The sequence below is a fragment of the Copidosoma floridanum genome, unplaced genomic scaffold (assembly GCF_036245765.1).
Source record: "Copidosoma floridanum isolate Cflo_tuat_1 unplaced genomic scaffold, Cflo_Japanese_pri ptg000012l, whole genome shotgun sequence".
Classification (NCBI taxonomy): domain Eukaryota; kingdom Metazoa; phylum Arthropoda; class Insecta; order Hymenoptera; family Encyrtidae; genus Copidosoma; species Copidosoma floridanum.
In genome coordinates, this window is record NW_028321889.1 from 3,656,951 (window position 1) to 3,681,744 (window position 24,794).

General features: G+C 37.5%; 3 protein-coding genes across 4 annotated transcripts; 2 read left to right on the forward strand and 1 right to left on the reverse strand.

Moving 5' to 3' along the window:
* Positions 1-1,527: 1,527 nt before the first annotated feature.
* wfs1 (wolframin ER transmembrane glycoprotein wfs1) lies at positions 1,528-5,708 on the forward strand. Its single transcript, XM_023392845.2, has 7 exons — positions 1,528-1,613; positions 1,876-2,021; positions 2,811-2,915; positions 2,983-3,199; positions 3,275-3,504; positions 3,572-5,138; positions 5,224-5,708. The coding sequence occupies exons 2-7, from the start codon at positions 1,964-1,966 to the stop codon at positions 5,669-5,671; spliced, it is 2,625 nt and encodes an 874-aa protein (XP_023248613.2). The 5' UTR covers positions 1,528-1,613; positions 1,876-1,963; the 3' UTR covers positions 5,672-5,708.
* Positions 5,709-7,023: 1,315 nt separating this feature from the next.
* Positions 7,024-10,807, reverse strand: Gnf1 (germ line transcription factor 1). The gene has a single exon (XM_089590361.1). The coding sequence runs from the start codon at positions 10,541-10,543 to the stop codon at positions 7,454-7,456; it is 3,090 nt and encodes a 1,029-aa protein (XP_089446487.1). The 5' UTR covers positions 10,544-10,807; the 3' UTR covers positions 7,024-7,453.
* Positions 10,808-16,323: 5,516 nt separating this feature from the next.
* On the forward strand, positions 16,324-24,138 carry LOC106645039 (uncharacterized). 2 transcript variants are annotated; one of them, XM_014360791.2, is made up of 14 exons: positions 16,324-16,531; positions 17,067-17,237; positions 17,325-17,558; positions 17,643-18,073; positions 18,144-18,732; positions 18,817-18,885; positions 18,962-19,003; positions 19,085-19,577; positions 19,641-19,936; positions 20,025-21,082; positions 21,151-21,906; positions 21,979-22,231; positions 22,324-23,490; positions 23,567-24,138. In XM_014360791.2, the coding sequence occupies exons 1-14, from the start codon at positions 16,480-16,482 to the stop codon at positions 23,647-23,649; spliced, it is 5,694 nt and encodes a 1,897-aa protein (XP_014216277.2). In that variant the 5' UTR covers positions 16,324-16,479; the 3' UTR covers positions 23,650-24,138. The 2 variants fall into 2 exon arrangements, with proteins under 2 accessions (XP_014216277.2, XP_089446388.1); XM_089590262.1 differs by having other exon boundaries at positions 20,025-21,046.
* The last annotated feature ends 656 nt before the right edge of the window (positions 24,139-24,794 follow it).

The window sequence follows — 24,794 nt, forward strand, 5'->3', positions numbered from 1 at the left end:
ATACTACTTTATTTTGTTTGTCCTACTCAAAAAAAAAAAAAAAAAAAAAAAAGAAAAAAAAAACTATAGATAAACAATTTTGTTTGATTAAACTGAATATTAAATAGACTTAAAATTTTAGTTTGTTGTTTCAGAGTATCCCTAATATCTTTTTATCAAAAAAATTTTTCAGATTTTTTGCTTATTTGTTGATTCAAATTGTGACGTTTAAATCAAAAGTTATCAAAAACTTTTTTTTTTAAAGATTAAACGAACGAAAAAATTTAAGCAAAACTCGTATCTCCTTGGGTACGGTAGTGTGTATACACAAATTGGTAAAACAGTTCCATAAATAATTATATCACGTGAAGCACGTTTAACATAACTATGGTATACATTTTAAAAAATGGGTTTTCAAAAATTTAGGGGATTCCCAAAAATGTTTGATGTATATTTGACCATTGCTTTATTCAACGACACCAACACCATACTCCAGTGTATTAGTCTTCTTACAATTTTCAACCACAGAAAAAGTTCAAAAAATATCAATTTGGTAACAAAAAAAAAAAAAAAAAAAAAAAAAAAAAAATCCAATAGAACACATCTCGAGAGAAAACGCAACACGCAGCGTCTCGCACTCTCTAATTAATATTTAACGAAAAGCAACACTACCAAACAGAACAGCATCAGCACCATTGCTAACAGATTCACTTTGTGCGCGTGTGTCCCCTTTCCTGCGACTTTTTGTCCTTCTCGATGCCATCTCCATCCTTTTTTCTTTTTTTCTTTTTTTTTTTAAACCGTATACCATCCACTGTTGTAACCGTCGTTGGTATGCAAAAAGGTCACTAACATTGCAAACTGATTCACCTCACTTGCACCATTATACAGACCGTCAAGTATACTTCTCAATCTCCTTTTTTCGAGTCCTCTCTATATAGTAATCCGAAGTAATGTTCGACCCCAGGGAAAATCAAATGGTACCCCTGCCCCTGATCAAATGATCAATGAAACCAAATAAATCCATTGGTTGTTTTTTTAATTAGAATAATTTCAAGTCGATATCATGAAAGCCCACGAATATTAGGAAAAGCAATTGGAAAATGAACTTGACGTACCGTAACATCGACAGATAACTAAAGTGCATTATATACGTATATTATACGTACGTATAATATATTCGATTGAAAGTACATACACCTACGGCCAAGAAGGTCGGAAAAAAGTAAGTGATCCTTCGTGATCCTTATTGGAACGTCGACCTTGCAGGCATTCGTCCAAGTAAAAAAATTACGTTAAGTACGCGATGTTAGCCAATAAGAGACTGAGGCATGGCTTTTCAAATTTCCCGGTATTTCGTACTTTCTCATTATTATTCTGCGTGTGTGTAATACACTTGGATATGTTTACGTACAATTGTGTAATACACATATATTTATATTAAGCGCTGCGCGCGCGCATAAGCCCCCCCCCACTCATAGCTAATAGCTTAACCTACAAACCCGCAAAAGGAGAGAGAGAGAGAAAGAGAGAAAAAAAGGAGCAAGCAAAAAGGCCAAAGAGAGGGAAAGCGAAAGCGAAATCGCAGATTATGATGCTCCAGCGCAGCATCATCTTCACAATTCACAACACAGGTGAGAGAAAAAAAGCGAAGCGTTTGCGTGGGATCAAACGTGTTACCTATTATAAAAACTAAAAATAAAAGAAAAAAGAAGAGAAGCGTCTCTTCTCCTTTCGAGTGTATGGTGTTTTATATATTGTACTTTATTCAATGCACCAGGTATTCTTAGAAAGATATTTTTTTGTTGTCTTTCTTTGAGTGCTCCTAAGATAGGTATTGTTTTTTTTTTCGCTTCTCTTCGAGACTTTTGTATTTTTTGTACTTGCCCGTAATAGTATAGCGGCAGAGAGAGAGTGGATACTTATCCTGGCACTGTAGAAGAGCGCAGTGGACCAGCCAGAAGCAGCAGGGGACGAGCGAGACATGGCCGGTGTCGTGCCGCTGTCCGGGAAATCGGGCAGGAAACAGTGGACCCTTCACGGTGAGCTTTTCCTTTCGATTCAAATAAAACTTTTGCCATTCGTGGGGTTCATTGCAAGTGTTTCGCGCTTTTGTCACTTCTTCCACACCAAAGTGTATCTTGATCATCGGCTATTCAGTATGTTTTAATTTTCATTATTAAGTATCGTTGCTGTTAAGTTGGTTGTTTTGAATTAAAATTTCACTGGTGTGATTCGTTGTTTCAATAGTTTGCTTGGCAGTCGATCGACTATCGATTTTTCAATTGTAATTTAATATATTTTGTGCAATTTTTTTTTCTTTGTTTTACAAAGTGACTCCACGTGCGACTTGTTTTTTAGTTCTACAATAATAAATAGTAGGCTATTCAAAAGCATGTTTAAGTATCAATTATTATTTAATTATCTTTTTAACTAATTCACATTTTGTAAACCATAATCTATCTTGTTGAGTAAATGAAACATTAGGCGAATAAAAGTCTGGTTGTTTTTTTACGTTATTTGTTTCACAGACACGCATTTATTTTAGATCCAAGAGAGTACATACTTATTGGAGAAACAAGTAAAGGTCTCAAAGTGCATTCTTGGTGCTGGATGCCAACTGTTGTTTTAAATAGTTGTTGTTTTCAGATGCCATCAAGATATATTTAGCCATTACTTTGAATGCATCTTAAAAAATAAACTTTTATTCACGCTAAAACTTGATTAATGGCAAACAAATTTTGTATGAAATACATTTTTCACTTATGATGAGATATTTCAGTTGTTTAAATTATTGTATTAAAAATTAATCGAGTCATATTTTTGATTAGATGGACCTAAAGGTTCTCTGAGAAGACTACGCTCTCAACTAGCTGAAGATGGTTGCCCTGAGTCTCAAGTTGTATTAGCTAAACAATTGTTGGATGAATGTTGTGGTAGGTGATAAACAACTATAAGCAAATTATTTACTAACTTGATTTTTTAAAAATGTAAAATTTCCAGAACTAGATGTTGACAAAGAGGAAAATGCCAAATTGGGTGTTTACTGGTTGACCAAAGCCTCAGAGCAAGGAAACTTGGAAGCCACAGATATGCTATGCAAATGTTTGGCCTCTGGAAGAGGAATCACTGAGCAGAATTACTATGATGTAAAAAGCTGCCTAGACATGTCTCAGGATGAAAAGCTAGCCAGAAGGGCTGCCAGAGAAATGTTCACAAAGTATGTACAATTGTTTTGTTTATCATAATCTATGGCTGAATCATAATAGGCAACGAATTTAATTCTATTTTGCAGTTTATCAAATGGCGAAGAATTCATCACAACCGAACAATTGCAAAGATGCATGAGGAACTTGGTGTTTCCTTCCACTAGTAGTGATAATAAATTCAGATATGTAAATGGCAAAAGTCATCTTCAAAGGTCCTTGACTGGAGACAGTTGCGATCAAGATTCACAATCGGAGGATGATTCGACTCAGGACGAATCTTACAAAGAGAAAGAAAAAATCGAAGAAATACCCCCAGGTAAGACGTAAAAATGAATCATTACAGCATAAAATTAGTAACTCATTAGTTTAACTTTTTTCAAAAGACTGGTCGGAACATCAAGGCGAAAAAATAAGCGAGGCGGCCCTCGTATCTGCCGCTGCATCGTACGCGCGAGGCGCGCTACCAGTGGTCTCTCGAGTGATCTGTTTGGTGGAACCAGCTCAGATGGACCTCGATGCTGTGCCACTGTTGCAACGTCCCTTCGTCCACCCTTTAGCCTCTCTAAAGCGCTTTTACATCTGGCTGGTGGAAACTCTCGGTCACCGAAATTTACCTCTGCGCAAAATCTTCTTCACGAGTCATTTGCACACCTTACTCTTGATCCTCTTGCACGCGCTTCTCGGCGCCGAGAGCGTCGTGCTGTTCGTACCCCTGGCATTCTACTATCTGTCATTCGTCGTAATGATTCTCGCAACGTTCCAGATACTTCAACGAAAGCGCGAACTTTCTGATCTGAGGGTATGGTCGAGGCTATTCTTAAGCTACTCGGGCGGTAGTTTAAATCCCGAAGAAGCCGAGTACCAGTACTGTCGTAACAATATCAAACCGTACGCTCACTTCTTCCTCGCGTTGCTGCTCAATCTTATGCTCTTTCCAATAGTAGCTACTCAATGGACGCCTCAGTCCGAGTTTACCGTTATAGCTTTGGCCCTTACCATCGTAACTTTGTTGAATTTTGCTTGGCGCGACGGGAGCTCGAGATTTCCAGATCTACTGGCGCTGTTTAGTTTCGGTGTAAACGTCCTGGCCAAGTACCCCTACGAGATGGACGAGGTGGTTGCGGAAACCTGGCGCTTTCTCGACATCAAAGTCCCCACTTTTGCTTCTTACGTCGTTGGCAACGGTATAGAGTTCTGTCTAAACTTTCGCGTTGTGTTTTATCTCCTGATACCCGCGGTGTTCGTAAAAATGGCCGCAAGGGACAATTGGCGTGGGACTTACAAGTCGCTCATACCACACTGCGTGTCCCTCAGCTGGTGGCAATTGGCCGTCCTCAGTTCGCAGAGTGCTACGTGGTACGGATTGATTCGAGGTGCATTGGCTCTGGTTGGCATGGTACTGTTTCTACCGATCGTTGGATTAGCTTCGATCGTCCTACCAATCGTCGCTGCCGTCAAGTACTTGTCCGAGAGCGATTTGGTCATGAGAATCGGGATGACAGTCACGCTCGGGGGCATACCGTTTTTGGCCTCTTGGTACTCGAGAAAAACCAGGACATCGCGCAGGCTTAACTGGATTATCACTTGCATGCAGATCACTTTCGGTACCGTTGGTGGGGCCTTTCTCTTGTGGCCAATGTTGATCGGCTACAACGACGTGACGGATATTAAAACTAATCCGTTCGAGGTGATTTCGTCGGATCTGTCATGGGAGCAGTACCAAAACTACTGTCATCAGCCAGCTTGGGAGGAAACAGCGTCCAAGGCGCAAATCCAAGTCCAGTGCGCTCAGCTCGAAGGCGTTTCTATATCTTGGGAAGGCTACATTACCAACATTCGCGTCAAATCCATCCGCAATAATCTTGCTCTTGTGCTCGATCAACTTCCTGATGTAATGGCTAATCCGTTGCGTTGTGCTTTTGGTGAGCCCCACACGGATGATTGCAACAAGTGAGTATTATTATTATTATTATTATTTTTTTTTTTTAATCATCACCAAAAATATGCAGAAGCAGTAACGTTTGATTGCTCACAGGTACACCAACGAATTGCGCAAATTGAACTGTAAAACGAATCTTAACGTTCGAAGGAAAAAGAGCCGGTGTCATCTATTCGCTTGGAATCAGCACGAATTTGAGATATCTGTGAAAATGAAGAGCGGCATATGGGTAAGCAACGCTCAAGTACATCTATTGGGTGACAACTCGTTCGCCAACTTCAGCTTGAACATCTACCCTGGAGACAAAATCTGGTTTACCGGTACGTTGTCGAATCTCGGACTCGAGAGTGAGTCGTTGTTGGGAGGTTCCGGTCCTCACGTCATGCTCCAAGAAGCTGGCTGTCACGTTTGCCATGCCATTGATCTCAAGTCGTACAAGAGGCAGAGCTATACAATTGGCGTAAATCAGATCGCGAGAGGCGTTTATTTAGGTTCCAAGATGGTTCTGAACTTTCTTTTCAATCCCATCGTGATATTCAAATAGATATCAGACTGATTTCTTTCTAACTTTTTTTTTTTTTTTTCTTTCTTCAACCCTTTAATATCGTAGAAGTGGTTACTTTACTTACATACAAAACTTAGGTCGTAAAAAAAAAAATTGACGTGTATTTTTTTACTGTTTAAGAATTTGGCTCTTGCATTTTTTTTTTTTTTTTTTTTTTAACACGCAGTATTAATCTAGTGATCTTAGGCATTTAAATAACCAAATGTTTGGAAGCTGTATATTGCATGAATCTTCAATTCTTGAAGTTATAATTTATGTCTTATTTATAAATATAATTTATGAGATTCGTTTTTCTTTGAATACTAACTTTACACTGTAATAGATAAATAAATTTAAATTGCATTTCGCAGTATGAGAAGTCAGATATTGAAGGGTTAACCAACCGTTTTGAGGCATTAATAAACACCATTCACAACTCACTTTCTTAATTTTTAAGGTAGTATCAGCGTCACTCGTTAACTATAGTAACAAGTAGAAAGCGCTAATGCGTTTAAACCTCGTGGCATTAACCAAATGGTAGTTAGATTATAAATCTTTCACCTGTAACTTACGTTACCTTTTACCTCGAGATTTTAATGAGTATGAGTCCACTGTTTTCTTTTAAGCCCGAGAATGTGTGTGTACCTACTTATTTCTGTATAATGTAAATATAAAATTGAGGATCTATCACAATGGATTTTAAAGTTATAAACGTGTATTTTTTAGAATTTACCTTTATGAATGTATCAACCAAAATACAATCTTTATGGTGGCAAGCCACACTATGTTCAAGTGTTTACGACTGTAAGTACCATGAAAAAAAAGATATTTTTTAATACGTTAAATAATAAACGTGTTAGTTGGGGTGATTTCTATATCACGTTGACATCATTTATTGATTGTTAAGCTGATTGTTACCTTTAGCTTAAATGTTTTAGATGTATGGTAGCAATCACACAATTTTTATTCTTAAATTACGTTTGTTGTGTGACAGCAGAAAATGAAACGATGAGCCGCGTTTTCCATTTTTGCCCTCTGATTAACCATGAGACTAAAATTTATTCCAAATCTTACCATTACGAGCCTGACGAATCAATGGGTAGAAAAATATTTTATTGTAATTTTAATGTACAAAAAATTAAATTGTTTCGTAAAAAAATAGCTTGAAATTGTTATCGACCAAATTCAATCACGAGGTTTTTTGATTTGTTAAGATCGTCGTGCCTTATATTTCATTAAACTGTTTTTTTTAGTTTATTTAAATTTAGTTATAAATGTGTAGAAAATTAATTTTTGATAAAATAAATATGTTTAAGTATCAAAAAGTTTATTTACACCTTTTTTTTGCTACATGTACGTACAATGATCCGAAAAATAATTTTATAAAACATTCAATAAACTCATGTGGTAATTACAGTGCAAATGAGTTTTTTTACATGCGTGTAACACGCTGTAATTACTATTTCATGTTTATTAACGATGCTAGCGTTCACGTAAAAAAAATAAACGTAACAAGCATGTATAAATATATAATTGATTTTTTGTTCTTTAATTTATCACACAATAATTCAGACATCACTGTAGCTGTAACTGGCATATGATATCAATGCTATGAAACACTAGGGAAAAAAAAAAAAAAAAAAAAATTTCACATGGAAAATTGAATCATCGCCAGGTATTTCCATATACAAAAATATATAATATGCAATCTACGTAACATTCGCATAATTGGTGCAAAAAATATCGCGCTTGGTAATAATTTTATTCAACAACAACATAAGATTACTTTTTCTTCTTTGTAGTCTTACTAGCGGGTTTTTTGCCTCGACCTTTCGACGTAGACTCGGCTGGGGCATTTTTATTCTTGGCTGCAGCCTTCGACGTTTTAGCTTTAATCAACTTGTCGTTTTCGATTTTGTCCTCCTCCTCGTCGTCAGAAGCCAGCTCCTCATCCTCCTCACCTAGCAAATCGTCGTTAGCGTCACCTTTGGCAGACTTTTTCTTCATTGTACCAGCTGAGTTGTAGGATGCGCTTTTGTTGTAAGCTCTGGTAAACGCAGCCTTGGTCTTGGTGTCCACAGCTTGCATGAGGTCCCTGGTATGAGGCCACTTGGTGAGCTCAAGAAGCGAGTCCAGATCATCGCGCGACAGGTGATACTTGTTCATGATCTCGACAGCTTTCTCAACGCCCTCGCTTCCTTCAACTGCCAGGGGACGAATGATCGAGTGGGCAAGCATCTTGAGGTAGTCGAGGTTCACCGCTTCCTTGCTCGCGCCTGTGATAATTCTCGCGTGTACCGTTATGTCCTGGAGCAGTCGGTCGCACTTATTAGTCCTGGAATTCTTACCCAGCCAGCTGGGAAAATTGATTTGTCCTCCAATAAAGCCCGACATCACCGAGCCGGGTATAACCGAGGAGAAACAGGCCTGCACCGGCAGGAGGCTCCAGTTCTGTCCGTTTCTTATCGTCTTGTCGACAACGTCGCCAATGGCCAGGCTCTCGCTGCACTTGGCTAGCTTGTCGTAAATCAAATTCTTCGGGCCGTTAGGGTTGACTATGAGGTAGTTCTCCTCAACGAATAGCGGAGCTATGCTGTAATCGTGGAAGAACAGGTCGCTCTTGTCATGAATGCTCATGTGCTTGTGCTCCTCAGCGCTGAAGACTTTGCGTATCACGTCCCAAGGACCTAGTCTCAGGTTCTTGTACTTCTCGATGCTCTTGTTTTCCGGAACACCAGACTGGGACTTGGCGGATAATACTGCTACATGGTTTATGACTTGCCTGATGTCCTGGTTTGTGGACTGAATGATCCTGGTAATCTCGTCAGGGCTGACTTTGATGCCCTCCTTGAAGCAGATAGACATCATGGCAGCTCGGATTTGTTCGAGTCGAGGTTTCTGGAAACGCAGGTCAAACGTGTAGTTGACCAGTGACTTGATCTTTTGACTCTGGCGGTCGTTACAAATGCAGATTACGGGGATGTCCGAGCTTTTGATCAAGGATATCAGCTCCTTCATGCCACCGCGGTCTTCGTTGCCTGCCATACCGTCCACCTCGTCCATGAGTAACACGTGCTTTGGTGGAGTACTTTTCGCTTTTGTAGCGTTAAGGCACGACTTGACGGTCTTATTCTTCAGGATGCCGGATATTTCTTCCTGCAGGAGTTTCTTACTCCGCGTGTCCGATGCATTGAACTCGATCACTTCGAAGCCAAGGTCGGCGCACACCACGTAGGCCGTGGTTGTTTTGCCGATACCCGGTGGTCCAGAAAGCAGAACGGCTTTGAATATCATTCCCGTGTCGTCCCTTTGGTTGAATTTTGGTTTCGCCGAGGCGTTTTTTCCATGGTTGTTGTGCCAATTTTTCAGCCAATAGTGCAACTTCTTTGCATTACTCTTGTCACCGCCTTGACCGATGATCTGTTTCATTTCTTTTGGCCTGTACTTTTCTGATAGGGCCGTTATGTGGTCTAGTCCATCATCAAGTTTGTTTGACGCATCGCTGTAAGAAGCCGTGCCGTTAGACATAGCGTTGGCTTTTGGTGGCGTTGATTTTGGCTTGCTTTCTGTTTTCTTTTCTTCTTTTTTCACTGGTGACTTTTTGCCAAAAATCTTGTCGTTTGGTGGCGTTTTATCTTTTTTATTGATTTCAACTTGTTTTAAACTCCTACTTTCATTCTGTTCCGGTAATTGATGTTTGCTCCTTTTATCTGGTTTGATTTTACCAGCATCGATGGAGTCTTCTGATTTACGCTTTCTGGAATCGTCAGTTGTGTCAGACACTTTGCCAGGACTAGTTCTCAATAGATTCAAAAAGTCATCTTCGCTAATCATTTTGATACCAAGACTTTGTCCTTTGGACATTTTTGATGGACCAGGTTGATCTCCCACAATCATGTAATTTAACTTTTTAGACACGCTCTGAATCACCTTACCACCGTACTTTTTAATTAATCCTTCGACTTCTTCGCGCTCCAAAGAGTCTAGAACACCTGTTATCAAGAATGTCTGATTGGCAAAGCAGTTGTCTGCTCCTTCTGGAACTTCTTTGGAGCCAGGATTCCTGGCTCCCCCTCTGTTGAGATAATTCTGGTAAAGTGCAGCGTGCTGCTTCTTTTTGTCGATCTTTTCTTCAATAATTTCATTGAAATCCACAACGTCTTTTTTCTTCTCCTTAGGGGTATCAGCTTTCTGTGGCTTAGATTCTCTGTTAATCTCCAGCTTGGGATGGGGCTGATCTTTCTTTTTCTTAACACTATCATGTTTTTTATCCTTTTCACTGCCGTGTTTTTTTACTTTATCAGTATCTTTTTTGGAATCATTGCTTTCTACAGCCTTCATGTCCCTCTCTTTTGACTCATCCTCAAAGAAGGGTGGCTTGTCACTGCTCAAAGCAGACAAATACTCGTTCTCAATCTTGGAAAAATCCAGCTGATTGAGGGTCTCATCAAAGTTGTCATCATCATCGAAATTCATGTTAGGCTTGCCGGAGTTCTTCTTCTTTATCTTGGGGGCGTTGACTCGGCTGATGGGCTTCTTTTGAAAGACATCCCTCACGTCGACTTCCCGCAACAACTTCACTTGATTGCTCTTCTCGGCGGCAACCTTGGCCTTCTTGTTCTTTAGGCGTTTGGCCTCGGCCTCCTTCTCTTCCTCGTCCGAGGATATGATGGTGCGCTTCTTCGTCTTTGCTTTTTCATGGCTCTTGGAAGCCTTCTTCAAGTCCACCTTTTCCTTGGCCTTTTTGTTTCTCTTCGTACTGGGCTCGTCCTCCTCGTCGGAAGTAATGACAGTAGCTTTATGCTTCTTGTCGTCGCTCTTTGGCTTTTTACTTGCACCGCCAAGGAAGTACGATCTTATATCTTTGGACATTTTAAGTACTCGTTGCTCGATTAATCAGTTCTAAATTTAAATAACCAACATACACATACACACAAAACAGTTTTTAAGCTGAGAGGTTAAGGTTTTTTGCGTTTTTATTTCGTATTTCAAAAGTACACACCGATTACATCCGGAAAATTCAGCTTGTCATCAGACGTATAGTTTTTTTTACAAAATGTACTACATTTGTTTCGTTTAAGAGCAAAAGTGTTTTATTTCGTTGTTGAATATTTACGTTTGTGCGTACTTATAAAGTTTTCCAATCAATTTCACCGGCATTTCGATTTTCGAAGTTGTTCGACCAGCGCTATCTTACGGAAGCCCGGTCACCCCGGAAGCCTAGGAGCTAGGAGTAATTTAATCAATTATAAACCAGCCGCAACCAATGTCATACATAGAAAATTAAAAGTTTTTTTACGGCAAGTGTACAATTCATCTTTTACCCGAAAATCGACATCCAATAATAGATATTCTACTTATGTGGTTCAATAAAATCGACATGGGGTGTTTTCCGCAATAGTCACCAGCAAGTAATTTAGGCTGCGTATACACGCTGCGGAAATTTACGCCGCAGAACTTTGGCAAGACAGTCTTTCCATATAACTATACACACGGGGAGCTTTACTCTCATTGGCCAACCAAAATTCCGACGCGTAAATTTCCGCAGCGTGTATACGCATTACGCAGCCGTAAGGCTGCGCTCTACGTTACCGTCAGGTAGGTAAGTCAACTACCTTGAATTAACCATAATCAACCACGACCCACGTAACTTTACAGCCTCTGATTTTATCATTCTGGTAAAGAGAGCACGGTGTAAGATGTACGTGAAGTTATGTGTAGTAATTAAAGTAATTACTACTAAGTAATGCCATATGGTCGATTTTATTAAACCATATGAATATCTATATTTTTGGAGGTAGACTTTTGGGTAAAAATTACATTGAAAACTTGCCGCAAACAGCACACACAACGTCAAATTTTTATTATCTATTTATAAGATTAGTTGCGGCTGGTTTATAATTGATTAAATGGCTCTAATAAAAGAAGTAATAATTATTTGGATCAGCGCCATCTAGCGTTTCGAATTTTTGAACTAAAAAGTGGCCCTAAACTTTTGAACAAGAGCTTTAGCGCGTAGAGCTATTTAGTCAGTTATAAACCAGCCGCAACTCATGATGATGCTATAAAATGAAAAAATAACGATACATGTGTTTTTGGCGGCAAGTTAACAATCTATTTTCTACCAAAAAATCGACCTCCTATGTGTTTATACTGTTAAAGATAAATTTTCAAGCATAAAATAGATTGTTAACTTGCCGCCAAAAACACATGTATCGTTATTTTTTTAATTTTAAAGCTTCGTCATAAGTTGCGGCTGGTTTATAATTGACTAAATGGCTCTAATCCTGAATGCTCTGATTTAGAATTTTAGGAGCCACTTTTGGCCAAAAAATAAAGACCGCTAGATGGCGCTGATCCAAATAATTATTGCTACTTACAGTAAAGTCACTTTATTAGTTACAAACCAACCGCAACAAATCTTATAGATAGATAATAAAAATTTAACATTTTTTGTGCCACTTGCGGCAAGTTTACAATTTATCTTTTACCTTCAAATTGACCTCCAAAACCATCAATATTCGACTTATCTTATATGGCTCATAAAATCGACAATATTTACAAAATTACAATACTCTTGACCTTTTACCATTAACTATGAAAGCACGAGTTAATCAGTCCAAAAGAGACAACCGAAGAAAAAAGGTCTTAAAAAGAAGCTGTCACCTATCACACTAGGGTGTATTCCGCAAATGCTGCCAGCAGTTAAGTTACGTAGGTCGTGGTAACGCCGCATGGTCGGGTAGCGCTAGCGTCAACCTGTACTAACTGTCGGTGGGTTCCGCATGTCAACAAACTCCGAAATATCAGATGGCATGGGAGCGAAAACAGTAAAAAATATCAAAGTTTGTTGACATGCGGAACCCACCGACAGTTAGTACAGGTTGACGCTAGCGCTGCCCGACCATGCGGCGTTACCACGACCTACGTAACTTAACTGCTGGCAGCATTTGCGGAATACACCCATAGTCCGCAGGCTAAGTATACGTCCTTAACCGCCTTTTTCACTAACGTTTAGAATAATGATTGAGACAATCAATGATTGTATCATGAGTTTTTGTATAAAGTTCAATTTATACAAATAAGTTGGTAAATATAGGCACACATGATTAATATTTAAACATTTTAAGCTGTATAAATATATAACATAGATTCCAAATATGCATTATTACCGCTGGAATATGCTAACAAAACCAAATATCCGTCTTTCTCACCCAGCAAAATAATAGGTATCTGTATAATCCTGTATCAATTTATTGCACACATGCGAAATGTTCAATGACAGTAAACAATGACATAATTTCAAACTTTACTTTTAACTCTTCATTTCACACGTAATTTTACAATGCAATTGATAAATTATTATTCATACAAAAGTATTAATATTCTTATAGGAGGTCATTTTTCAGGCAAAAGATTATTTGTAAACTTGCCGTAAACAGCACAGCCAATGTCAACTTTTTATTTTCTATCTACACAACTAGTTGCGGCTGGTTTTAGCGTTTCAGATTTCTAAACTAAAAAGTGGCCCTAAAATTCTGAAGGAAAGCTTTAGATATTTTAGGCCCTAGAGCCATGTTGTCAATTATAAACCAGCCGCAACTTATTTGACAGATACAAAATGAAAATTCAACATTTTCTGTGCTGTTTGCGGCAAGTTTACAATTTATCTATTACTCGAAAGTATAAATATATAGGAGGTCAATATTCGTATAAAACATACACTGCAAACTTGCCGCAAGTAGCACAAACATCGTTAATTATTTATTTTGTATCTATTTCAAGAGTTGCGGCTGGTTTATAAGAGACTAAATGGCTCTAGGGCTAAGCTGCCTAAAGCTCTCCTTCAGAATTTCAGAAGCAATTTTTGGCCAAAAAAATTACTACCGCTAGATGGCGCTGATCAAAATGATTATTACTACTTGTAGTAGAGCCATTTGATCAATTATAAACCAGCCGCAACTAATTTGGTAAATACAAAATAAAAAGATAACATTGTTTGTGCTGTTTGCGGCAAGTTTACAATGCATTTTTTACACGAATATTGACTTCCTATATATTTATACTTTCGGGTGAAAGATAAATTGTAAACTTGCCGCCAATAGTGCGAGCAATGTTCACTTTTTATTTTGTATTTATCAAATTAGTTGCGGCTGGTTTATAAATGATTAAATGGCTCCAGTATAAGCATAGTAATGATCATTTGGATCAGCGCCATCTAGCGGTAGTGATTTTTTTGGCCAAAAATTGCTTCTGAAATTCTGATGGAGAGCTTTAGGCAGCTTAGCCCTGGAGCCGTTTATACACTTATAAACCAGCCGCAACTATTGAAATAGATACAAAATAAATAATTAACGATGTTTGTGCTGTTTGCGGCAAGTTTACAATTTATCAATTACCCAAAAGTGTAAATATAAGGGAGGTCGATATTGGTGTAAAACATACATTGCAAACTTGCCGCAAGTAGCACAAACATCGTTAATTATTTATTTTGTATCTATTTCAAGAGTTGCGGCTGGTTTATAAGTGTATAAACGGCTCCAGGGCTAAGCTGCCTAAAGCTCTCCATCAGAATTTCAGAAGCAATTTTTGGCCAAAAAAATCACTACCGCTAGATGGCGCTGATCCAAATGATCATTACTATGCTTATACTGGAGCCATTTAATCATTTATAAACCAGCCGCAACTAATTTGATAAATACAAAATAAAAAGTGAACATTGCTCGCACTATTGGCGGCAAGTTTACAATTTATCTTTCACCCGAAAGTATAAATATATAGGAAGTCAATATTCGTGTAAAAAATGCATTGTAAACTTGCCGCAAATAGCACAAACAATGTTATCTTTTTATTTTGTATTTACTATATTAGTTGCGGCTGGTTTATAATTGATCAATTGGCTCTACTACAATTAAGTAGTAATAATCATTAGGATCAGCGCCATCTAGCGGTCGTGATTTTTTTGGCCAAAAATTGCTTCTGAAATTCTGAAGGAGAGCTTTAGGCAGCTTAGCCCTAGAGCCATTTAGTCTCTTATAAACCAGCCGCAACTCTTGAAATAGATACAAAATAAATAATTAACGATGTTTGTGCTACTTGCGGCAAGTTTGCAGTGTATGTTTTATACGAATATTGACCTCCTATATATTTATACTTTCGAGTAATAGATAAATTGTAAACTTGCCGCAAACAGCACAGAAAATGTTGAATTTTCATTTTGTATCTGTCAAATAAGTTGCGGCTGGTTTATAATTGACAACATGGCTCTAGGGCCTAAAATATCTAAAGCTTTCCTTCAGAATTTTAGGGCCACTTTTTAGTTTAGAAATCTGAAACGCTAAAACCAGCCGCAACTAGTTGTGTAGATAGAAAATAAAAAGTTGACATTGGCTGTGCTGTTTACGGCAAGTTTACAAATAATCTTTTGCCTGAAAAATGACCTCCTATAAGAATATTAATACTTTTGTATGAATAATAATTTATCAATTGCATTGTAAAATTACGTGTGAAATGAAGAGTTAAAAGTAAAGTTTGAAATTATGTCATTGTTTACTGTCATTGAACATTTCGCATGTGTGCAATAAATTGATACAGGATTATACAGATACCTATTATTTTGCTGGGTGAGAAAGACGGATATTTGGTTTTGTTAGCATATTCCAGCGGTAATAATGCATATTTGGAATCTATGTTATATATTTATACAGCTTAAAATGTTTAAATATTAATCATGTGTGCCTATATTTACCAACTTATTTGTATAAATTGAACTTTATACAAAAACTCATGATACAATCATTGATTGTCTCAATCATTATTCTAAACGTTAGTGAAAAAGGCGGTTAAGGACGTATACTTAGCCTGCGGACTATGGGTGTATTCCGCAAATGCTGCCAGCAGTTAAGTTACGTAGGTCGTGGTAACGCCGCATGGTCGGGCAGCGCTAGCGTCAACCTGTACTAACTGTCGGTGGGTTCCGCATGTCAACAAACTTTGATATTTTTTACTGTTTTCGCTCCCATGCCATCTGATATTTCGGAGTTTGTTATATATATATATATATATATATATATATATATATATATATATATATATATATATATATATATATATAGTTGACTCACTGACCTGATGGTAACGTAGAGCGCAACCCACAATTACTTGCTGGTGACGATTGCGGAAAACACCCCATAATTATTTACGTTAACGAAATATGCAGATAAAAACACGTTGCCTAGTATTTTTTTTATTGCGGTAGTAGTATCTAGTATAGTGTAGTATATAGTACAGTACATTATACATTCTTACATCATGAAAAATACGTTCACAAAGCATGATGTGTCGTCCCTTATTTATGTGCTTGTCAACCTTTTCTTGATCTTCTCGTAGAAAGATAAATCTGTTAAAGGTATGGGCCGTATGGAAAAAAGATTCTTAAGAATTTTGAGATACAGTACTTAATGATAATTTTTTGCTTTTTTTTATTTTACTGACTTCTTTGTAAAACGATGCTTTAAAAAAAATCATATAAACGCGCGCAGTTTCGAACAGCTGTTCATCGACCAATGGAAATCGCGTTTGATTTCCGTAAACGAAATACCCGCGAAAAAAAAGTATTTGTTTATCTCCAAGCTCAGAGACAGTTGCAAGAACATGGCTACTGCAAACGTGTTTTGTGTAGCAAAGAGATTTCTTACGATGTAAAGCTCTTTGATATTTTTTTTTTTAACAAAAAATTAAGTGCTAGGTGTGAAAAAAGTCAGTTTCGTCCGAAGCTGCCCAGGAGGTGACAGGGACTCGAGAGGGACATGGCAGTGGAGTGGGCACTTTTACCCTCCGAAATATCGCGTCTTGTTTACGGTACGATTATTTTTATTGTATCTACTTTGTTGAGTGTTTTTTTTTTTTTTTAGTTGAGACTATCCTTCAGTTGGGATCATTTTTGGAATGTTTTTCTCTTTTCGTATTTTATTAAAGCTTCTTTGGAAGATGTACGTTCTTAAGTATCTGGTGGTTATGATGTATTGTGTCTTGTTTTCACTTTTTAATACATTTTTTAAGCAGACAAACATTGTATGCTTACCTGTAATTTTGGAATGTCCTTGAACACATGCATTCAAAGCTGTTAGTTTAGCATTTTATTTTAGTTGAATAGACTTCAGGTGTACTAAACAATGAAACACTATAATCAACTCATCAGCATTTATTTGTTTTTATAAGTGGAATGATATCAATATTAATGTACATGTACCAGATCAAACCAGGACTGTAAATATTTGCTGAACAGTTTAAAGTTAAATTTAATTGACACGAGGTCGCGTATAGTTGTCATAGAACGTAGGTTGCATAGCAGGACATCTGATAACCTCTAATAAATTACTTAACTATTATTTAGGATTTCTACTTGAAGAGAATTGCAAGAAAACAGCTGCAATTTATTTAAGCGAATGTCCAAATTTAGAAGAATGTCGTTATGTCGTGTCTCAAGGAAAACACTTTGTCACTACGCATCATACTTTGGCTTTGACTGAAATTTTAGAAAAGTTTTGTCAGATCAACGACATTGGTAAGTAATTGATGCAGTATTTTATGATACGTCGGATTTTTTTATGACATTAAAAATCAAGTTTTTAAAATAATGTTATTATAATAGTCCAAAAACAAGTTGAAAAATCAAACAAATTGAATAGGGTTAAAAAGTATGATGATATTGTGGTACTCATTAAATTGCTGTTTGAAGAATCTAAAATTCAACAATTGCATAACAGCAGCAATGGCCCTTTTGATTTTTTCAACAAGCCAAGTGATTCTGGTGAAAATGAAAAAGCAACTACTCAAAAAAGGATGTCCGATGCAGAATCACAAACTGATGGGGAGTTCAGTCAAAGTAATGGATTTTGTAATCATACTAGTTTGATCCAGTAAGCTGTATTATATTATATGTTATTAATTTAATTTATTTTAATTACAGTACAAAACAGTAGCACCATAGAATCTTTTTTAAGGAATTTGCATAATCGTACCGAAAATTCTAATACCCAAAAGCGCAGTATTGGTAAATCCAAGTCTTTGTGGGAAATAACCAATTTAAATGCTAACTATAGCTTGCCACAAAAAATGCCTAAAAACAGTATTATTGACAAGACTACAGAACGGCAAAATAAAAATGTACCAAATGACAGATACGCAGTTCCAATGACAAATAATGCTCTCGAAAGTAATGAAGAAAGTTCAAGGGTAGTAAAAAATTCATTAGTTCAAGTTCCTGAAACTGAGACACGTAGTAAGATAATCCAGAATAAGGAGACTGATCAACATTGTGAAAATACTGAAGCACAAACGTTTGATGAAGAATTACCTAATCCAAAAGAACCTCAGCACGGTTTTAATTTATCAAATAAGGTAAATATATTTTTGTACTGCTTGACTCTACAAAATAAACATTATTTAAATGATTTTGCTTTAATTACAGAACGCTGCATTAGAGCTTGGGAAAAAAATAGCTGGCAACGGAAGTACTTCGCTTGAAAAAACAGAGGAAGCAAGAGATTCAACTCAAAATCATGTGGGAGTTGAAAGGAATGTGAGAGTTGAAAAAGCACAAGTAGATCAGAAAAATATGATTGCAGAATCTATTCAAACAAACTTGCCTAGTACTCTAAGTAGTACGTTGGATGGAAAAAGTAGCAATCAACCAGATATTTTGGAAAAGCCTAACAATTTTACAGAAGCACCTATAGAACATGATGGCTTGTTAAAAGAGCAAAGTGCCATTGTGCCTGAACAAGTGGATGCATATTTCAAGGAAAAAATTGCGAAAACTCCAACTTGTAACTTAGAAAACAAAACTAATGATACAATAAGTCTTCTACAGTCACCTAATGTTCACGTAAAATCAGCATCCAAGTCAAACGCTATGTTTCCTCACAGTAATACCCTAACTTCGACACCGATTAAAACGATGACAGCTACCAGTAATTATTCTATTGACGACTGGTTCTCGCTTGAAAGTTTTTCACCAAACTTGGATATTGTAAAAAATAGTCGTCCTTCAAAAATGGGTAATTCGTACGAACATTCATAGATTATTATGTATTTTTTCATTAACTATCTCATGGTTGTATTTTTGCTTATTATTTGTCCAGAAACGTTCACAGCCATCGAAACAGTAGCCACTGCCTCAAAGAATTTAGCGTCTTCTGTCGTCATGAAAGGTAGTCGATATTGAATGATATTGCAATGATTTCTTTTTACTCTTTTTTTTCATACACCACATATGTATCATTGCAGAAAAAGTCACTGTAAGCTGTTCCTATACCAACACAGTAAAAGGTAATTTTGCACATACCTAAAACAGTGTATTATTATACACAACAAGTATGTTACGATCTCACGTTAAAAATTTTCTTCTAGATAAAACTCTCCATACGCCAGACTTGGTTATCCAACAAATCAGTAAAGTTCCAAACAACGCAGCCACCTCTGTTGCCACCAAAGCAAGCTCTCCGCAGCCTAAGACACCAATAATATCCGAAAAAAGCTCGCAAATGCTCGACGAGCTGCTCAAACCCGGTGGCACTGTTGAAAGCATATCACCGCTACTTAAAGACATTAACGGGTTCAACTACAACGACTTGGAACCAACGGCTTTGTATGGCCATCAGGCTGCAGTGGAAGATCCGGTTATCGCCCCAGAAACAGAGACGAATGACCAGCAATCGTTGGACGACTCTGGTCTACATTCTTTTTTAAAGACACAAAAGAAGACCGAAGAGAAGGATACTGCAGTTGTTGAGAACAACAAGATTGTAATGAGTAGCGAAAAGACTGTCAGGCTGCCTGCGATACTTGAAGAAAGTGAAGAAAGCATCAAGGGAGGATCAGAAAACAATTCAACTTTTGCTAGGTACATATATAAATATATCACGTGTAACCATCATTTTTTTTTAATAAAAAATTTCATTTTCAGACAACTTGAAGCATTCACAAAAAATACACCGAAAGCCTTCGCTCAAAATCAAATTAGAGATAGACGCTGTAGTTCATCTACCCCTAAAAAACCAAATAATCACATACGTGCCCTGGACTTTGACGACCCATACGGGCGTTCGCGATCGGATAGCAAATGCAACAATCGCCAAGTATCGTTGGAAACACTCCTACGTCCGCTCAAGAGTTCGTCGTGCAAATCTTTCTTGTTCAAATCACCACCTGAATCCAAGGATGATAATCAAAAAACTGCTGGAACAAAAGCGCTGGAAAGTGGTAAAATGAAATTGCTGGAAAAAAATTTTTTTAGTTTAATTTATTGAGAAAAAAAAGCAATAGTTTAACTTGACATTTATACCTACAGGAAAAAGTCAAGAAAATGAGGAAAAAAAGGAAGATAAAAGCAACGATGAGAAATCAACAGAACAGTTTCCATCGAAAAAAAGGGATGAGAAAGGTGAGACGGATTTGAAGAAAACTAAAGTTACGTTAAAAACAAATTGGGACGAAGAATTGAGAAAATACGCAAGCTTAAGTGTCGAAAAAAAAATTGAAGTGCCGCCGAGACGAAAACATCGAAAAGTAGAAGATCCAAGCATGAGATATAAGAAGACCAAGTGCAAAGCATCTACGTCTGAAACAATAAAGGGAAATAATAAGACTTTGCCTGAAAAATCGAAAGAAACCGAAAGCGATGGTGTTTTATGTACTAACTCGAAAAACCATAATGCTTCTTCGTCCATAAATTCAACAGATAGCCCTTCTTCCGTGAAAAAAGACCCGCCAAAGCGACAGATTAGAAACAAATCAAAACCGAAAATAGATAAAAAAATATCAAATAGCGTAGAAAAATCAGCGACGTTAGATAACCATGTTGAAGATGACGTTCTGGAAAACGGTAGTTCTAAAACGGCTGATTCTAAGGTTAAAACTTTGAACAATGAAGAAATTACAAAAATTAACGTCGAATCGAAAATGTCAAAAAGCAAAGATACACTAGGGATTTCCCTACCTGAAATCTCACAAAACGAAAACGCGGAAAAGGTACTAGGGATTTCCCTACCCGAAATCTCACAAAACGAAAATGCGGAAAAGGTAACTTCGATACCTGAAAATTCACAAGCCGGCGATTTAGAAGATCCAGAGGATCCACTGGAAGTTTTACTATCTGATAAGATTGAAGTCCACAATGAAAGTGACGTGATAAGACTCGCCTCGGAAGAAATGAAAATGTATAACACTTTAGAAAACAACCAAGAGCTTATAAAACTGTACGATGAAGTCTCAAAAAACAAAAGCATCATTCAAAAAATGCAAGTCGACGAGGCAAACATGACGGCTATGTTCTCGGACAGTGCAAAAAATGCAAATCTAAAAAATTTCTCGGTAAGCCAATTGCAAAGTAATGAGAACACCAACAAGGTAAGCATACGTGTATGTCATAAAATTAAATTTTCAAAAAAACTCATACTTGATATTATTCACAACAGGTGAACAAATCCCCCAACACCTCGGTAGACTGCCACATAATAGAAAGACAGTTAGGCCTAAACACACCAAAAGCCACGACTCCTAAAGCTGAAGTCATCTACGACGAGGTGAGCAAAATAGAATGTGGCAGGATCGTTCAGAAAAAGTACGCGCGGATCAAGACTCTCGATACGAGCGATCTGTCTGATGAGAGTCGTCACTTTCAGTCCAGTAGTATCACCAAGGACTTTGACGAGCCACCTTTGTCCGTGGATGAATCAACGATGAACAGCGCGTACAGAAAGTCGGAAAAGTTACGAGCTCAGGACACGGCTGTGATTGACAAATCGTTGACTCCTAGAGAGTTAAAAATACCCAAGACTCAGAATGGCGTAGAAAAGAAGAGTGTTTCTCTGGAAGAGGCAATTCAGAAGGAAAACCCCGAAGAGCCCAAAAAATTGGTTGCCACCTCTTCAAAACCCGTATCGCCGTGTATAGAGGATTCGAGCAGCATGACCATGACACAGAAACCAAGAACTCCGTGTGTACTTAGCCCAGGTAGTAACATCAGCCTAAATACTGCCATTTCAAAGGTCAACAGTGAAGACTCCCACACGATATCCGCGCCTGTGCCGAACGTCTGCCCGCCAACTCCGAAAATCCTTCTAACTCCTGAGAATTCCAAAGATAAAGCTAATCATCCATCATCGGCACCACCGCTACCATCATCACCGCCACCGCCACCACCACCACCACCACCAGCGGTATCACCACAGGTATATTTGTAAAATAACAAAATATAATTATTATAAGTACCTGTACTAATTACATTATGATTGTATGAACAGACGGTTACAATTGAGAAATCTGACGTCACGCAATTCGAGGTCGTTAAGGAGAATCTACTCAAGAATTTGACTTCAAAATCTCAGTCGGAGGAAGGAGTTGAAAAAAAGGATACTTTTAATTTAAAAACAAAAGAAAAAGTTGAGGTGGAGCATGACTTGACGAATCACACTACGCTTTCGTCGAGCTCGTCGTCGTCTAATTGTTCTACTTGTAGATCATCATCATCTTCCTCTTCCTCGGAAGAAGAATCAGGTATAGTAAAAGAGAAACGATTCGTAGATCAGAGGAGTAATTCAGTAAATTTCAGTAAATTTCATGAAACAATTTAATTATTTTAATTTCAGATTCAGATGATGAATCACGTCGCAGCGAGAACAAAATAGAAAAGAGGACAGAAGAAACTAAAGTCCACGAAGAAGATGAAATGAAAGCAGTCGCTGCTGGATCAAAAAGCGAAACCACGCCGGCGAAGGTGATGCCGATTCACAAAACCGATCTGGAACTAGCAGACTCGATGAAAGAGACCCCAGCAAGGGACGAAAACGCCGAAATCGAGATACATGAAACGCCAAATGTCGCTAAACCAATGGACAATCCAACAAATTTAAGCGCCAAGTTCTCGCAGATGATGGTTCAAAAGAAGTGCAACGAAACGGCGACACTTTCGCAGGATAAAGCAAAGCCGAAAATAATAAAAATCGAGCATATAATGACCAAATTTGTCACTGTACCATTTTTGTCCATGCAGAATACAGCGTTACCCTCGACACACCAACAAAACACGAAAGAGCCAAAGCCCTACGGACAGAAATCGAGGATAAAGATCGAGAAAAACGAGCAGGAGATTAAACAAGCGGTCGATAGCATAATAGGTGTACAGACAGAAGAGCTGAACGAGATTACCCCAGAGACGCCCATTAAAACTGCTTCAGGTAGCTCAGCTGATCCTTTGGATTCATCCGGCGCGAAACAGGAGCTCGTTCAGGCCATCGAAAGTATCACCAAGATTAGCGGCAACGACAGTATCGAAGCACTCGCTAATAACGACATCAGCAGCAGTAGCGGTGACGACGATCTCATGCTCGTCGTAGACGACAACTATAATGATTATCAAGAAGCCAATCACAAAACCGTGGGTAGCAGTGTCGAGAACCCGCTCAACCCTGAGCCCAAGAGCTGCGAGAAGTCAGATGACGAAGATTCGGTTAAAAGTTTCGGTACTGGTGTGCTAGGTGATTCTAATAACGCCAAAAAGGAAATATACATGAAATTCGATGAATCGACGGCTAGAAGAAGGCGCAGAAAAAACTACCGCGAAGATGATCTGACAATGCGATTTAGAGATGGAGAGTTTGAAGTGGCTAAATGGACGTGTACAAAGCTAGAGATAATCTATGAGGAGATCTCTGATGACCAAAAGAAGAAGAGCACAAAGAGAAAAGCGCCGGTGGTACTGGCTGACGATGACGAAGGCGAGAACTGTCCGGCGTTGAAAAAGGGGACGAAGCCAGGTAAATTTTGTTTAACTTAGAAGCGGGGCTTTTTGACGGTAGTCGTGCCGACGGTTAACATTATTTTTTCTTGTAGTCGTTAATCCTAAAAAGGAAACGCTTCAACGCCCCACCCGTGCCACCAAGTCGAAACAGCGAAAATGTGAATTTGTGTACTGAATTGAAGAATGAAGAGATAAAATTCATACTAGTCAAAGTTATCGTTAATTCTGTACAGTAATATTTTTCATTGCTAAAGTGCTGCACTAGCTGTGTTCCTAAAAGACTTTAAAAACGCGAAACTTACTATGGTTGAGTTTCACGGTTGTACATTGTACAAATGTAAAAAGTATAATATTATGTTAACCTAAAGAAATTTTTACGTGATATACTTTTTTTTAGCCATAACTTTTTGATATAAAGATAATAAGTGTTGCAGATTTCTTGCTCCTTACAGAAGATAATTGGAAATAGTATTTCCGAGCACATTTAAGTATTGTAAAACAAAATCTTAACTTTTTCTTTGGAATGTTATGTTAAAAAAAAATTTTAAATAGAAAGTATTTAAATGTTAACTCTACAGTTCACAAAAGCATCTTATTTCTGTTTGATCATACTTGATTAAAAATCCTCTTTCATAATTAATAAGCAAAAAGGTTTATAAGCCGTTGTTTTAAAGAACTCAATGTTAATTTATTACATTCAAGTGAAATGTATATAATTACGTAAATGTATTTTTTTACTTTCAATATACAAATTTTTTAAAATAACAAATGAGCATATTTTTTTCCCATCACATTCTTCGAAAACGTATACGTATTGTTTCGTGACTGAGTTGTAGTACACCGAAGTACACGTTACAGAGACATATACGTCACAACGTCACAAGAAAATAATAATTATTTAAATTTGACAACTCAACTCATAACCAAAAATTGGAAAATTGGAAGCGTTTGGATAATAAAATAAATACATTCACTAAAAGCATGGAAAAAGGTTTGATTACGGAATTAATAATTAAAGTTAAATGTTAGAAATTATTAAATTTGTTTTTTAGAAGAGGACGAATTTTTAAAACGAATATTGGATCTGTATCTTCCAAATGATAAAGAAAACGAAACAGGTGACTTCTTTACGTTGCAATCTTTGAAAGAGTTACATCAAGAAGAAGTGAGCTGTTATTCATTAAAAAATAAAAAAGTATACGACGACTGGAATAATTTTCTAAACAATCTACCCGAATCTAAAAATGAAATTGTTCCTCGTCCATTGGAAAAGTGAGTTTTAATTTGTCAGGGACGAAAAGTGAATTTGCATTATATTAT

Coding starts and splice junctions, on each gene's coding strand:
- wfs1 (XM_023392845.2), top strand. CDS start 1,964: ATGGCCGGTGTCGTGCCGCTGTCCGGGAAATCGGGCAGGAAACAGTGG. Junction 2,022..2,810: donor GAAACAGTGGACCCTTCACG/GTGAGCTTTTCC, acceptor ATTTTTGATTAG/ATGGACCTAAAGGTTCTCTG. Junction 2,916..2,982: donor ATTGTTGGATGAATGTTGTG/GTAGGTGATAAA, acceptor TAAAATTTCCAG/AACTAGATGTTGACAAAGAG.
- Gnf1 (XM_089590361.1), bottom strand. CDS start 10,543: ATGTCCAAAGATATAAGATCGTACTTCCTTGGCGGTGCAAGTAAAAAG.
- LOC106645039 (XM_014360791.2), top strand. CDS start 16,480: ATGGCAGTGGAGTGGGCACTTTTACCCTCCGAAATATCGCGTCTTGTT. Junction 21,907..21,978: donor CACCAGCGGTATCACCACAG/GTATATTTGTAA, acceptor TTGTATGAACAG/ACGGTTACAATTGAGAAATC. Junction 22,232..22,323: donor TTCCTCGGAAGAAGAATCAG/GTATAGTAAAAG, acceptor TTTTAATTTCAG/ATTCAGATGATGAATCACGT.